Here is a 14,540-nt window from a genome sequence, read left to right as displayed (position 1 = left end):
GTGAAGTTTTAAGTAGAACAAAATCTGAAAAACAAAACGTAATTAGCTCTCATTCCTAGTCAACATGAAGGGCTAGATTTACCCTGCCCTCTGAAAGAACCAGAAAATATAAGCAAAGATATACAAAACCCTGTACCACAAAGTGACCCGGAGGAGGGGGACACAAATGAGGTGAGCTGATGGATGGCCCCAGCTCAGTGCCTTGCGATTGTGTTTTGGGGGGACATGGAAGAAGCTATAGAAACGTTGTGGGGTACAGGAATGGGATAAAAAGAAAAATGTACTCACAGCAGCTACAGGGATGAGAATCTCCACAAATAAACCAGCGAGCGCGTGCTTAATATCCTTATCTTTTACTTCTAAGAAATACTGGGCGCATTCCTTGAGGGCAAAGAAGGGATGTTTAAGATTAGCAATAGGTTAAAGAATGTGCAATGTCATAATTTGTTTTAGTTTTATTTGTTTACTTTTTTCAAGGTACAGTCTCACTCTAGCCAAGGCAGACCTGAAATGCACTCTGCAGTCTCAGGGTGGCCTCAAACTCACGGCGATCCTCCTACTTCCACCTCCCGAGTACTGGGATTAAAGGCGTGCGCCACCACACCAGGCCGCATAAGTATTTTTGCAAATAACTCTCGATCCAACCCAACGTAAAGATCCCCAGGTCAGAAAAGAACGTTAATCCACACCTCAGGCAATTTACCCTTGGAGTAAAAGACTGGTAAGGGTGGCATACAGTTTCTTCTAAAGGGCCCCAAGGGATATGAAGAACCAGTGTGGGACAAGACCTAATTGCCACCACCGAGGAGGACGGTCACCTGCATGAACTGAAACGATGCTTCAAAATCCTCAACGGGGTACATTTTCACCCGGAAAAACTTCATGCCCATGATCAAGCTGATCACGCTTTGTACCACGTGGGGACTTTGTTCCTTCTGTCGCAGTTCCTTCAGCTCAGTGACGAACTTCTTCCTCACAGCCTGAAACCTCGAACAGGCATGGAGACACCACTTAACAGGCATGGGGACAAGACCTTGATTTTTTTATTTAATTTTATTTATTTATTTATTTTTTTCAAGGTAAGGTTTCACTCTAGCTCAGGCTGACCTGAAATTCATTATGTAATCTCAGGGTGGCCTTGAACTCTTGGCGATCCTCCTACCTCTGCCTCCCAAGGGCTGGGATTAAAGGCGTGCGCCACCACGCCCGGCTGAAGACCTTGATTTGAACAAAAAACTCCAAAACAGTAACATAAGCATCACTATATCTTATAAAACAACTGAGGATTTTACTATTGTTATTATTATTATTTGGGGACAGCAGATCCCAGCAGTTCAAATGACCTCAAATATGGTATTAACATCAATGGCCTCTGACACTAATAAGGGTAAAAGAAAAATCCCACAGTAATCACATATGAATATATGTTTGGAAGCATAACATCTACTTTGATTAGACTCTTCAAGAATATACCATTTTACAAAAGGTATCTGTTGGCATTTCATAAAGACAAATGTTTGTAAAACGGACAGAATCTTTCTATTAAAGTGTTCAAGCTCCAAGTCATGGGTTCTTTCACTAAATTTCTTTTAAAAAAAAATTTAGGAACTGGCCAAATGGCTTAGCAGTTAAAGGCACTTGCCTGTGAAGCCTAAGAACCCAGGTTCGATTCCCCAGGACCCACATAAGCCAGATGTACAGGGTGACACCTGTGTCTGGAGTTCATTTGCAGTGGCTAAAGGCCCTGACGTCCCCATTCTCTCTCTATCTGCCGCTCTCTTTCTCAAATAAATAAATAAAAAAAATGTAGTCACTATAAAGAAATCTTATTTATTTATTTGAGAGAGGGAGAGAGAGAGAGCGAAAGCCATCTCTCCAGCCCTTAAAAAAAACCTTTTTATGGACAACTTCCATAAATATAAAGAACACATCATTTTCCCTATCTCCATTGAATCCTTTTCTTTCCTACTCGTCTCTCTTCGATTTTGATGTCATCATATTTTGAGGTCATGAATATGAAGGCCACTTTGTATGAAAGAACTCTTGTCGACAAGATTCAAAGGTATCCCCAGCTCTCTCCATCTTCCGTTCCCCTCCTACCTTTCCCCTGGCACCTGCCGCTTTAGGTGCTCCGTCCAACGCAGGGTGGATCCATCCACATGGGCTCCACGTTCACGGTGCAGCCGAGCCGGCAACACCTCAATGCCACTCTCTGGGGCTAACTTCCCTTACGGGACACGAGGGACCCTGAGAGCATGCTGTGAGTCTGCTGACTGGTTGGACTGCTTTCCCTTACCACTTTAGCCATGGCCTAGCATTTTCTTTGATCTGACTAGGTCATGCGTGTAGGGAATGTGTTATCATATTAGCAATAATAGAATTTTATTATTTAGGAAGATTTTTGTTTGCTTGTTTGTTTTTGGTTGTTCGAGGTAGGGTCTCACTCTGGCTCAGGCTGACCTGGAATTCACTATGTATTCTCAGGGTGGCCTCGAACTCACGGCAATCCTCCTATCTCTGCTGAGATTAAAGGTGTGCGCCACCACAGCTGGCTATTTAGAAGGATTTTTTAACATACAGTATAGGGCACTGTCCTGATTATTCTCAACAATTTCTGACGTGCTTTAGTCAGATATTTATGAAAAACACAAGTAAAAGAGAGCAGCTTGTATAGTTCTGAACAGGCACCGTAATAAAAGCTGGAGCAGGCCCAGGACAACTCAGGAGCAAGGACAGTGTCCCTGACACTCAGCGGTAAAGATTCAACAGCAAATGGGGGCTGGAGAGACGGCTTAGTGGTTAAGTTTGTCTGCAAAGCCAAAGGATGCCGGTTCGACTCTGCAGAACCCACATAAGCCAGATGCACAGGGGGCACATGCATCTGAAGTCCATTTGCAGTGGCTGGAGGCCCTGGTGTGCCCATTCTCTCCTCTCTTTCTCTCTCTCTCTACCTCTTTTACTCTCTCAAATAAATAAATAAAATATATTTTAAAAAAGATGTGACAGCAAATCGAAACCCCTGATTTATGAAAACTTACTTTGATTGGGCAAGGACTCCTATCACCTCAGCATACAGGTCAGCGATGACGTGCACGTTCCCAGTGTTGGTTCCTGAATATCTAAAATAACAGAACAGGCAGTCATTCATCCAGCGCTTCCACAAGTGCTCTTTCTTGACACATTTACAATTCCTACTAGCTGAGCAGAGGCGGGAGGATTGAGAGCAGCCTGGCCTGCCCTATACAGTAAACCTGTCACAAACAAACAAAAGTCCTTTTCAGAAAGCCAGGTGTAGTGATTCAGGCTTGGCATGCCAGCACCTGAGAAGCTGAGACAGGGGGATTGCCACAAGTGAGTCCAGCTTGAGTAACAGTGAGTTTGATGGCCAATGTAGCCTATAGAATGAGACCCTCTCTCAATAAAAGTAAATAAATAAATAATATTCCTCATTAGAGTATTCTATATTCTTTTCTGAATATTCACTTTCAGTATAATAACCACATGGCTTTGTTTTCTGCCTGTACTTACATTTTCCATGAAATTTAACCTTCTGGTTCTTATAAATCCAATCTGTGATGCTAAAAATTGCTTTTACATGCAAGAAATATACAAAAGAAATAGAAAGATAATTACTTTGCACTCTTAAGAATTCAAACTGTAGGCCGGGTGTGGTGGCGCACGCCTTTAACCCCAGACTTGGGGTAGGAGGATCACCGTGAGTTCAAGGCCACCCTGAGACTACAGAATGAATTCCAGGTCAGCTTGGGCTAGAGCGAGACCCTACCTTGAAAAATGAAAACAAACAAAAAGAATTCGCACAGTAGAGCTAGGCATGGCAGCACATGCTTGTAAATCCTAGTTCTCAGAGGCTGAGGCAGGGGGATCACTGGGACTTGGGTTCATAGCGAGACCTTGTGTGACAACCAAAAATGGAGGAGGGGCAGGGAAGTAGAATTTTACCTAAGCAGTCTCAACTTTGGACAGTGAGGCAAAACAACAATCCCAGGTTAGAATTCTACTCACCCTTCCTTGTGTTTAAAGTGCTTAAAAGCTAGGTTCAGAACTTCATGGACTAAGGGGTCGGGCACCGGATGAACAGGAATCTAGAATGTAAAGGAAAAAGTATTATGTAGGCTATTAGGCCTGTGTGAATAGTCTCATCATTTCAATTAAATCAGTATCTAGTGCTAAAAAAACAAACATATGGAGATTTCACTAGAATACAAAAAGAATGAAAATGCACGAGATGCTATTTAATACCTAGTTTAAGGGACAACATCAAGTCTGACGGTGGCAAGGGGCTGAAGCTCCACGCACTAGTGTGTCGCCTCGTGGCAGGGGTCAGGAGACGCCACCCAAAAGCACCACTGTGGGACACAAGGTACTTTGACCTCAAGGCAGACGAGCAACAGCAAGGATGAGCCCCCTGCCCCCCATTCTGCCTAAAGCCATGGTGTGAATTTCGCTTTCTGAAGCCCTCCACCTGGAGCCCCGACAGGAAGGTCCAGCCTCTGCTAAACCAGGAGGGACGGAAAATGAGCACACACCTCGGGAGGCAGAGGCAGGAAGATTCCTGTGAGTTCTAGGCCAGCCTGCGACTACAGAATCGGTTCCAGGAGGTCAGCCTGGGCTACAGTGAGACCCCACCCCAGAAACAAAACAAAACAGGGCTGGAGACATGGCTCAGTGACTAAGGCACTTGGTGACAAAGCCAGAGGAGCCAAGTTCTATTCCCCAGTTACCACAGAAAGGCAGATGCACACGGAGGCACATGCATTTGGTGTCCATTTACAGTGGACAGAGGCCCTGGCATGCAAATTCTCTATCCACCCCCTCTCTCAAATTAGTAAATAAAATATTATTTAAAAAACTGAAATAAGGCAAAAAGAAGTTCACATAGATAAACAGGCCTTGCTACCTAGCCCTTACCTTCCATTGATTTCCCCCATGTAAGTAACGTCTCACATATGCTGCCCTAGTTCTTTACCTTTGCGTTTCCACTTCTTTATTTTGTTTAAATTTTTTTGTTTATTTTATTTATTTGAGAATGACAGACACAGAAAGAGGCAGATAGAGAGAGAGAGAATGGGCATGCTAGGACCTCCTGCCACTGAAAACGAACTCCAGACGCGTGCTCCCCCCCCTTGTACATCTGGCTAACGTGGGACCTGGGGAACCGAGCCTCGAACCGGGGTCCTTAGGCTTCACAGGCAAGCGCTTAACCGCTAAGCCATCTCTCCAGCCCCTCCACTTTTTTATAACTAAGTCTAAACCTTCTTTTTATCTTCCTATCTTTTCTATAAAGCTTTTTATATGCATATATAGTAAACACTTTTACCCATTACTCTGTCTTTTGTCACCTCAATTTATAGGTCCCTAGAAAGTAAACCTAAGAAGGTAGAACAAAAACATTTCCCTCTCCTACAGTAGCAATTACATTCCTAAAAATAAATATATTTCATGGGCTGACTTTGATAAAATAATTTGAGTGAAAAAATACTAAAGGAAGGTATGAATAATATGGTATGGTTTTTAAAAAGAAATTTATTTATTATTTGAAAGAGAAAGAGAGAGAGAGAAAGAATGGGCATGCCAGGGCCTCCAGCTGCTGCAAACAAACTCCAGATGCATGCATCATCTGGCTTAAATGGGTCCTGGGGAACTGAACCTGGACTCTTAGGCTTCACAGGCAAGCACATTAACTGCTAATCCATTTCTCTAGACCATGGTACAGTTTTTTTTTTTTTTTTTTTTGAGGTAGGGGCTCACTCTAGCTCTAGCTCAAGCTGACCTGGAATTCACTATGTAGCCCTCAGGGTAGCCTTGAACTCTCCGCGATCCTCCTACCTCTGCCTCCCACAGTACTGGGATTAAAGGTGTGCATTAGCACACCAGCTCATGATACAGATTTTAAGAATGTTCAGGGCTGGAAAGATGGCTTAGTGGTTAAGCCTTGCCTGTGAAGCCTAAGGACTCTGGTTCGAGGCTTGATTCCCCAGGACCCATGTTAGCCAGATGCACAAGGGGTGCATGCATCTGGAGTTTGCTTGTAGTGGCTGGAGGCCCTGGCACGCCCATTTTCCCTCTTTCTCTCTCCCTCTTTCTTTCTCTGTCTGTTGCTCTCAAATAAATAAAAAGTAACCCAGAAAAACAAAGTTCAGAAACAAGAACAATTCAATATATTATTCAAATACACAAAGAGCAATTTCTCTCCCTGTGTGTGTGTGTGTGTGTGTGTGTAGGTGTGTAAGCATGGCTGCATCTGTGAGGCTAGTGTTTGCACTTGTGTGTGCATGAGTTTGTAGTGACTAAAAAACAACCTCGGGTCATCTTCAGATACACCACCCATCTCTGTTTCAAACAAGAGCCTCTCACTGGCCAGGAGCTCACCTATTAGGCTAGAATGGCTGCCCAGCAAGCCCAGAGATCCTCCTGGTTCAGTCTCTCCAGTGAAGGAATTACAGGCACATATGCCACACCCAGCAATTATGTGGGGATGGGAGTTTCAACTTGTGTCCTCATGCTATGGGGAAAGTACTTTACTGACTGTGGCATCCCCTCAGCCTTTTGAAAATAAAGTATTTTAAAGTTAAGAAAGTATTATTGGGGCTGGGCAGATGCTTGTGAAGCCTAAGGACCCATGTTCAACTCTCCAGATCCCAAGATGCATAAAGGCGAGGCAAGCACAAGGTTGCACATGCCCACTAGGTGGCACAAGCATCTGGAGTTCAGTTTCAGTGGCTGAGGCCCTGGTGCACCAATTCTCTCTCTAATGATTTAATATATATATATATTCTTAATATATGTAGTATTTTTATTGACAACTTCTATACTTACAGAGAGCAAACCATGGTATTTCCTTCCCCTCCCCTCCCCCACCTTCTCTTTTGCAACTCTGCTCTCCATCATATCCCCTCCCTCTCTCCATTAGTCTCTCTTTTAGTTTGATGTTAAAAAAAAAAAAAAAGGGTTGGAGAGATGGCTTAGCGGTTAAACGCTTGCCTGTGAAGCCTAAGGACCCCGGTTCGAGGCTCGGTTCCCCAGGTCCCACCTTAGCCAGATGCACAAGAGGGTGCACGTGTCTGGAGTTTGTTTGCAGAGGCTGGAAGACCTGGCGCGCCCATTCTCTCTCCCTCTGTCTTTCTCTCTGTGTCTGTCGCTCTCAAATAAATAAATAAATAAATAAATAAAAAACAAAAAAGTTAAAAAAAAAAAAAAAAGCCAATGAGGAGGGACTGAGTTTAATAAAAATGTTAAAATTTGTACAAGGAGGGACTTTGGAGATGGCTCAGTGGATTAAGGGCACTTTTGCATAAATGCGAGGGTCTAAGCAGGCCTGAAAACTGGGCATTACCGCACACACCTGTAATCCCCCCTTAGAAGAATGGAGACAAGAAAATCAGCAGGACTCGCTGGTCAGCCAGTCTGACTAAAAAACAGCACCTCCAGGTTCAGCGAGAGAATCTGGTTCAAGGCAACAATGCAAAAGAGAGACAGAGGACACTCTGCTCTGGTCTCTGCACACTGGCACACACATGCACATGCAGCTCACATGCCACCCACAAATACACTGTACCACACACACTAACAATAAACAGAAAATGAGTAAAATGACAAAGGAAAAGCAAGGAGTAGAAGAAATGTACATAATTAACTTTACACTGCAGTTGCTGGAATCTTGAGTACACGGGTAAACATTAGATTTAAGACACAGAAAACCACAAGGAGACCAATGATAGCTGTGTCTTAAAACAATTATGACAAAGCCAATCTTGCAGACTTGGGGTTCAATGTAGAAACAAAGAGCTTCACATTTTCCTAAAAACTTTGGCATGTACTCTCTCTCTCTCTCACTTCCCCCCTTTTCTCTCTCTTTTTGTATGTATCAGAATTTTATCACTCCGGTTAGCTTATAATAGAGGTATTAAATAAAACCTGAAAGCTAGACTGGGAAAAAGCAGAAAATTGTAATTATTGATGATCAGCACGTTTCTTAAGGGCCTGGTGAAGGGTTAAAAATACTAATTTATTTCTTAGTAAGGAAAACCTAGAGTCTATCTGGAAGGGGATGAATTAAGTACTGAATAATGATCAGAACTAGTAAAAAAAAAAAAAAAATTACATAAGAGTAGCCATGATTAAATTATAATGAGGGCAATAGATTCAAGAAAGTCAGTAAGAAACCGTTCATTGAGTTCTTCATCTCAGTAACAGGGTGGGAAGCAGCACAGCTCTGAAGGGAACCCTGAGGCTCCACAGTGAACTCCAGGTCAGCCTGGGCTAGAGTGAGACCCGACCTCGAAAACGAGAAAAAAAAAAAAAAAATCTATTTGCAAGGAGAGGGGAAGAAAGAAAAAGTGAGCATTCCAGGACATCTAAACTACAAACGAACTCTAGATGCATGTACTACTTTGTGTATTTGGCTTTACATGGGTCCTGGGGAATCAAACCTGGGTCCTTTGGCTTTGCAGGCAAGTGTCTTAACTGTTAAGCCATCTCTCCAGCCCTCCCCCGCTTCTTTTTCGAGGTAGGGTCTCACTCTAGCCCAGGCTGACCTGGAATTTACTATGGAGTCTCAGGGTGGCCTTGAACTCACAGTGATCCTCCTACCTCTGCCTCCCCAATGCTGGGATTAAAGGCGTGCGCCACCATGCCTGACTCCCCTAATTTTCAATAGTGAAGAAAACCTCTAGCTGAATTCCCAAAGACACAGAGGGGAAAGAAATCTCATCTCCGTTCAAAGAGGAACAATTTCTCTGTTTGTAGAACCAAAGTTATTCTCATCATTAGTGTCAAGAGTGTCTCATGTCTGCTGACAGCTAAGACTTGAGGAGCTGCTCTAATTCTGTCTGAACATTCGAGAAGTCTGTCTCCAGCAGGCACCAGGCAACACTCAAGGCTTATTCCCAGCTGCCACAATCAATGTCAGTAAGACCCTCTCATAAGGTAACTCGCCAGGTCTCACTTCAAGGACAATACAAGGTATATTCAACCCTCACCAGAATGAACCTCCCACCACAGGCCTTCCTGACCAATTTTGTTGTAGGAAGCCAGTGTGCAACAGGAAAATGTGGAGGATCTATATTCAAGGTTCACAGACTAGCCTTCCCAACCTTCTCCTTTATGTCAGAGAATCGACGTACAACAAAATACAATATAAACAGAATACTGCTTCAAACCGTCTAACCACCACAACACTGGTTAGACATGTTTTGACCAAGCATTCTAAAGCACCTGTCACTAAAACTAAAATCTACAGCTGGTCTTTACCACAAATTGTTCTTTGAACCTTATTATTATTTATGTTTTATTTATTTATTTCAGACAGAGACAGAGGATGAGGGCAGGCCAGGGCCTCCAGCCAACGCAAATGAACTCCAGATGCATGTGCCCCCTTGTGCGTCTGGCTAACGTGGATCCTGGGGAATCAAACCGGGGTCCTTAAGCTTCGCAGGCCTGAACCACTAAGCCATTTCCCCAACCCTTATTATTTTTTTTAAAAAGGAATAGTTTTCCAGATGAGTGTGGGGGCACACATCTTTCTTTAATCCCAGCACTCAGGAGGCAGAGATAGGAGGATTGCTGTGAGTTTGAGGCCACCTTGAGACTACATAGTGAATTCTAGGTCAGCCTGGACTAGAGCGAGACCCTACCTTGCAAAACAGTAACAAAAAAAAATAGTTTTCTAGCATATATTAGTTTGGTCCCATGGTAATTCATATTTAATTCTGTATTTAAATTAATTAATGCTTATGCTAACTTGCCATGATAAAAACTTTCATTTGAAAAGATACTGGACACTTCCACTTAATTTCATACTTACTAATAAGAGTATTTTAATTTTTATGATTAAAAGGAGAACTTTGGAGTTTAAAACCACAAAAAAGAATACAATACAAAGAGGGCTGGTAAGATGACTCAGTGGTTAAAGGTGCTTGCTTGCAAAGCGGGCCAGCCTGGGTTTAAATCTCCAGAATCCATGCTAAGCCAGGTGCACAAAGAGGCTCACATGTCTGGAGTTCGTTTGCAGTGGCAAGAGGCCTTCCATGCCATGCTTGCTCTCCCTGTAAGTAAATACATAAAAATGGCTATCAAACCATAAATAAAATAAAAATAATCATCACCACGTCACAACTAAGGACTTCTCATGATCTGTAAACTGAAAATGGCAGATAACAGTTATTGGGAACCTTCTGCAAACTGACCACTATTGTTGTTTTTAATTCTCATGAGTCTACAGAGTTGTGCTAAGAGCATCCTTTTACACTAAGGATAAAAGGCAGTGGATGGCAACTTGGACTAAGTTATACAGCAAGCCAGCCAGGGCATTAGGACATACCCTGGTATTACTCAGCTAGCTGGCAAAAAGAATATGTCTGTGGAAGGGCTCAAAGTGCATGTGTATTCACAAGACATAAGCCACCCAGGAGGAGGTCATTGATATTCTGAGGTCTAGGACTGAGCCCTGAAGAACAGCTCCTCCTCCTCAGTTCTGAACCCCACACGTCAATACACTCCAGTCACTGCCCATTTCATTGTGACAAAACAGAATCACATTTTAATATGGGCATATCATGTAGGACAAAAGCCAAGGTCCTAATAAACTCAAGATATAGTACACTGATTACTCTCTGAATCTATTAAACTATACGTCATTCTGACAGAAGAAAATTGGCTTTGCCATGATATTTCGGAAAGCCCTATTGATTTTTACTTCATTTTCTGTAGTTTTATTAGTTTTGAGAAACTAAATAGAACTTGCCTGGGGGAGGGGGTCAGCTATAAGGAACTGCAGATGAAGTGTATCTAAGGTCTCGGTGGTATGTTTTTCTCATTGCTGAGTGAGAGGGTCTGAACCTGGGTGTGAGGTAACAGTAGAGGATCAGGGGAAAGGACATCACTGGTAGAAACAGTGACAGAAACCAAGGCAAGATATATTACCAGTGCCACCATAATTCTGTTTCTCACCGTGTCCAGGAGGATGATGAGTCAGAAGTGATTCTGAGTGAACTTGAAATGTGAGCCTAGGGCTGGAGGGATGGCTTAGCGGTTAAGGTGCTTGCCTGCAAAGCTAAAGAACCTCAGTTCAATTCCCCAGGACCCACATAAGCCAAATGCACAAGGTGGCGCATGTGTCTGGAGTTTGTTTGCAGTGGCTGGAAGCCTTGGTGTGCCCATTCTTTCTCTCTCCCCCTCTCTGCCTCTTTCCGTCTCTCAAATAAATAAATAAAATATATATATTTTTAAATGTGAGCCTAATGGAAGAGGTAAGAATAAAAAGGTCTAGTTTATTATAGATCCTAGCGTTTCCCTCTAATAAGAGAGCTACCTGGGGCTGGGGAGATGGCTTAGTGGTTAAGGTGCTTGCCTGCAAAGCTAAAGAACCTCAGTTCGATTCCCCAGTATCCATGTAAAGCCACATGCAGTGGCACATGCACCTGGAATGGCCTGCCCCATTCTCTCTCTCTCTCTCTCTCTCTCTCTACTTATAAATGAGCTCTCTGCACTGTCGAGGGTGAGCAGAAGAGAACCGCACATATGAGAACAGGAAAGAAGAAAACAGGAAGCCGAGGGAGAAAGGCAAATCCCCCGCACGGGCTGAAGCTCTCACTTCTCAGGGTGACTTTCTGGTGAGCAGGGAGACTGGGAGGTGGCGTGCAGGGGTCAAGCGCACTTCCTGTGCAGACACGAGAGCCCGGAGTTCGAAGCTCTGCGAGGTGAACAGCTCGGGTCTGGCCATGAAGCTGATGACTCCAGGCCCACAAAGAGGACAGAGCCCAGGCAGCCACGCGGGCTTGCTAAGAGCAGCAAGCTCCCCCAACAAGAGACTCCGGCTCAAACAGGATTTGGCAGAAGAGGGATAGACCTAGTCACCTGACGTTTGGCTCAGCCATCTCAGGCCCTGCAAGGGCACAGAGATATACACGTGCCACACACACGCACCACACACACATACCCATACACCCAAAGTAAACAGACAGACAAAAATCCCACATCGTGTGGCTAGATCCTAGGTGGAATTGATGTCTTGGTGGTGGAGAGTCTGCAATCCCTCTCTGGCAGGCAGAAGAAACTCTGCACTATCTAAATAAGCAAAGAGATGGTTAAGGTACTTGCCTGCAAAGCCTAACAACCCAGGTTGGAGTCCCATTACCCACGTAAAGCCAGATGCACAAGAGGTACATCTGGAGTTTGTCTGCAGTGGCTAGAGGCCCTGGCACACCCATTCTCTCTGACTTCTCTTCTATTTTTCTCTCTGCTTACAAATAAATAATAGAATTTAAAAAATAGATAAGCACATTCTCAGTGCCTCAAACACCAGAGTGCTCAAATTACTGCCAACAGTGCACATGGCCCACATTTACCACACGAGACACTAAGGGCCGTCCACAAAAGGACTAGTGGTCAGCTCCACTCGAGACCACGGCTACGTGTGCTCCTCAGCTTCTCCCAGCCTTGGAGCTTTGGCCTTAATGTCCTAACATCCCAGCTACATAGGGAGATCACAGGAAACAAATGGGGCTTACTAAGACAAATCCCAGAGGAAATGTTTCCTGTATCTACTGAAAACCCTTTATGAAAAGTACAAATTAAAGTGATTTTTGCCTTTGGTTAATTTTTTAAAATATCTTTTTGCACATTTATAATTACTTTCATTTGGAGGTCTCAGACTACCAAATAAGTAACTATAAATACAAAGACAAGGGAGAAATGATTCCATAGTCCAAGTAGTCTAATGGTAATTATATCTAAATAGACTACCAATTAGCTTTGCTAGTTTACAGTTACTATTTATTGTCAAATATCCCACTGTATGTTGTAAAACCCAAATTCCTATCCAAACATAGCATATGCAAAAATGAGGTTTTTTTTTCAACTTTTTTCTACAACTATACAATGTTTATGACTAGAGACTTATGGATCACTCTTCAATGATGTAATTTCTTGTCTCCCACCCCCCCCCACCGCCCCCTGAGGTAGGTTTTCATTCTAGCCCAGGCTGACCTGGACTTCACTATGTAATCTCAGGGTGGCCTCAAAATCACAGGGGTCCTCCTACGTCTGCCTCCTGAGTGCTGGAATTAAAGGCGCGCGCCACCATGACTGGCATGTCATAATTTCTTAAAAACAAGCTTTAAAGATCATTTCAAAATCCATACAGGTGTCTGTATGTTTTCTTGTGGGTATTTCAATCTAGGATCTTTCTGACTATATGTCTCTTACTATCCATCTCATTCAGGCGCAAGCTCAGTGCAGGGTCTGAAAGAAGCCAATACACAGCGGGCACTGGAACGCTCACGGAACGAGAGCGAGACAACGTGAGGATCTGAGTTATTCTCAGGCGTCACAGGAAGACCTGACAACATAGCATTCCCCTGATCAAATCACCTCCATTCCTCCGATATAGCTGCACAATTATTGTCTGATGAAATGCAGGCTAGAAGGCTCAGGAAGAGAAATTAAGTGGAAATAAAAGGAGATTAAAGAGCTGAATGACAGCAGTTATGTTTACAGTGAAAAAGCCCATATATCCAGACAATTTCCATTCAGCTCGATCTTGCTAACAAGATTTCATCTCTCCAGTGACATATGAGGCTAAAACGAAAAGAGAGGACAGACAGGTACAGGGAAGGAGAGCCCCAGGCAGCTGAGAGACGTGTAATCAAGTTAAAGTGATTTACCTACCCTGTGAGACGTGCATCCTAAATGAAGAAACCGACACATGAAGTCAGAGGAGACACGGGCTCTGCAGATACCAAAGTGCTTACCTGCTTTAGAACTTCCACTAACACTAAACAAAAAATGAAGTCTACTGCTAAATCCCGCCTTTCCAGAAGATAATCTCTTTCACGCTGTTGCTCATCCCTGAAACAAAATCCAAAATGAGAACCGCATTAACTCCTGAGTTTCAGCCGGGGATGGTGGGGCACACCTTTAAGTACTTGGGAGGCAGAGGGACGAAGATCACTGTGAGTTCGAAGCCAGCTTGGAACTACAGAGTGAGTTCTAGGTCACCTGGGCTAGAGCAAAGCTCTACTTCAGGGGAATTTTTTTTTTTTAAATTGACTTTTGGGGGCTAAAGGGATGGCTTTGTGGTTGAGGCATTTGCCTGCAAAGCCAAAGGGCCCAGGTTCAACTCCCCAGGACCCACATAAGCTAAACACACAAGGGGGCGCGTGCATCTGAAGTTCGTTTGCAGTGGCTGGAGGACCTGGTGCACCCATTCTCTTTTTATCTCTCTCTCAAATAAATAAATAAAACCTGTTTTTAAAAAATTGACTCTTAAAGTAGCTCCTGGGCAGTAAGAGTTCATGTTGTTTACCACGTCGCACTGAGCGCTGCAAGGAGTAAGGCTGGGACTTTGCTTCAGGAACCCAGCGGATGCATGGCCTGTTCTGTCTTGTTAGACACTGGGCGTTCATATCCATACACGCTAACATCTTAACAAAAATCAAGTCTAATCCCGAAGAAGTGACGAAAGGAAGGTTATATGAAGTTTCATCTACCAAGACCAGCATTGCTCTTTTTTTTTCATTGGT

The 14,540-nt window shown here is 43.6% G+C and overlaps 1 protein-coding gene across 9 annotated transcripts in view; it reads right to left on the bottom strand.

The window, feature by feature from the left end:
- Positions 1-14,540, bottom strand: part of Fryl (FRY like transcription coactivator) — a 297,939-nt gene that overhangs the window by 135,210 nt on the left and 148,189 nt on the right. For all 9 annotated transcript variants that reach the window (XM_045130376.1, XM_045130379.1, XM_045130384.1 and 6 more), the window contains exons 7-11: positions 13,770-13,866; positions 4,024-4,103; positions 3,039-3,119; positions 819-987; positions 289-381 (exon numbers count right to left, since the gene is read on the bottom strand). In XM_045130376.1, the coding sequence (XP_044986311.1) occupies positions 289-381; positions 819-987; positions 3,039-3,119; positions 4,024-4,103; positions 13,770-13,866 (520 nt within the window). The remainder of the gene's footprint in view (positions 1-288; positions 382-818; positions 988-3,038; positions 3,120-4,023; positions 4,104-13,769; positions 13,867-14,540) is intronic.

The sequence above is a fragment of the Jaculus jaculus genome, chromosome 11, assembly GCF_020740685.1.
Source record: "Jaculus jaculus isolate mJacJac1 chromosome 11, mJacJac1.mat.Y.cur, whole genome shotgun sequence".
Classification (NCBI taxonomy): Eukaryota; Metazoa; Chordata; class Mammalia; order Rodentia; family Dipodidae; genus Jaculus; species Jaculus jaculus.
Note: the sequence above shows the minus strand (reverse complement) of the source record. Positions and strands in the feature narration are given on the sequence as shown.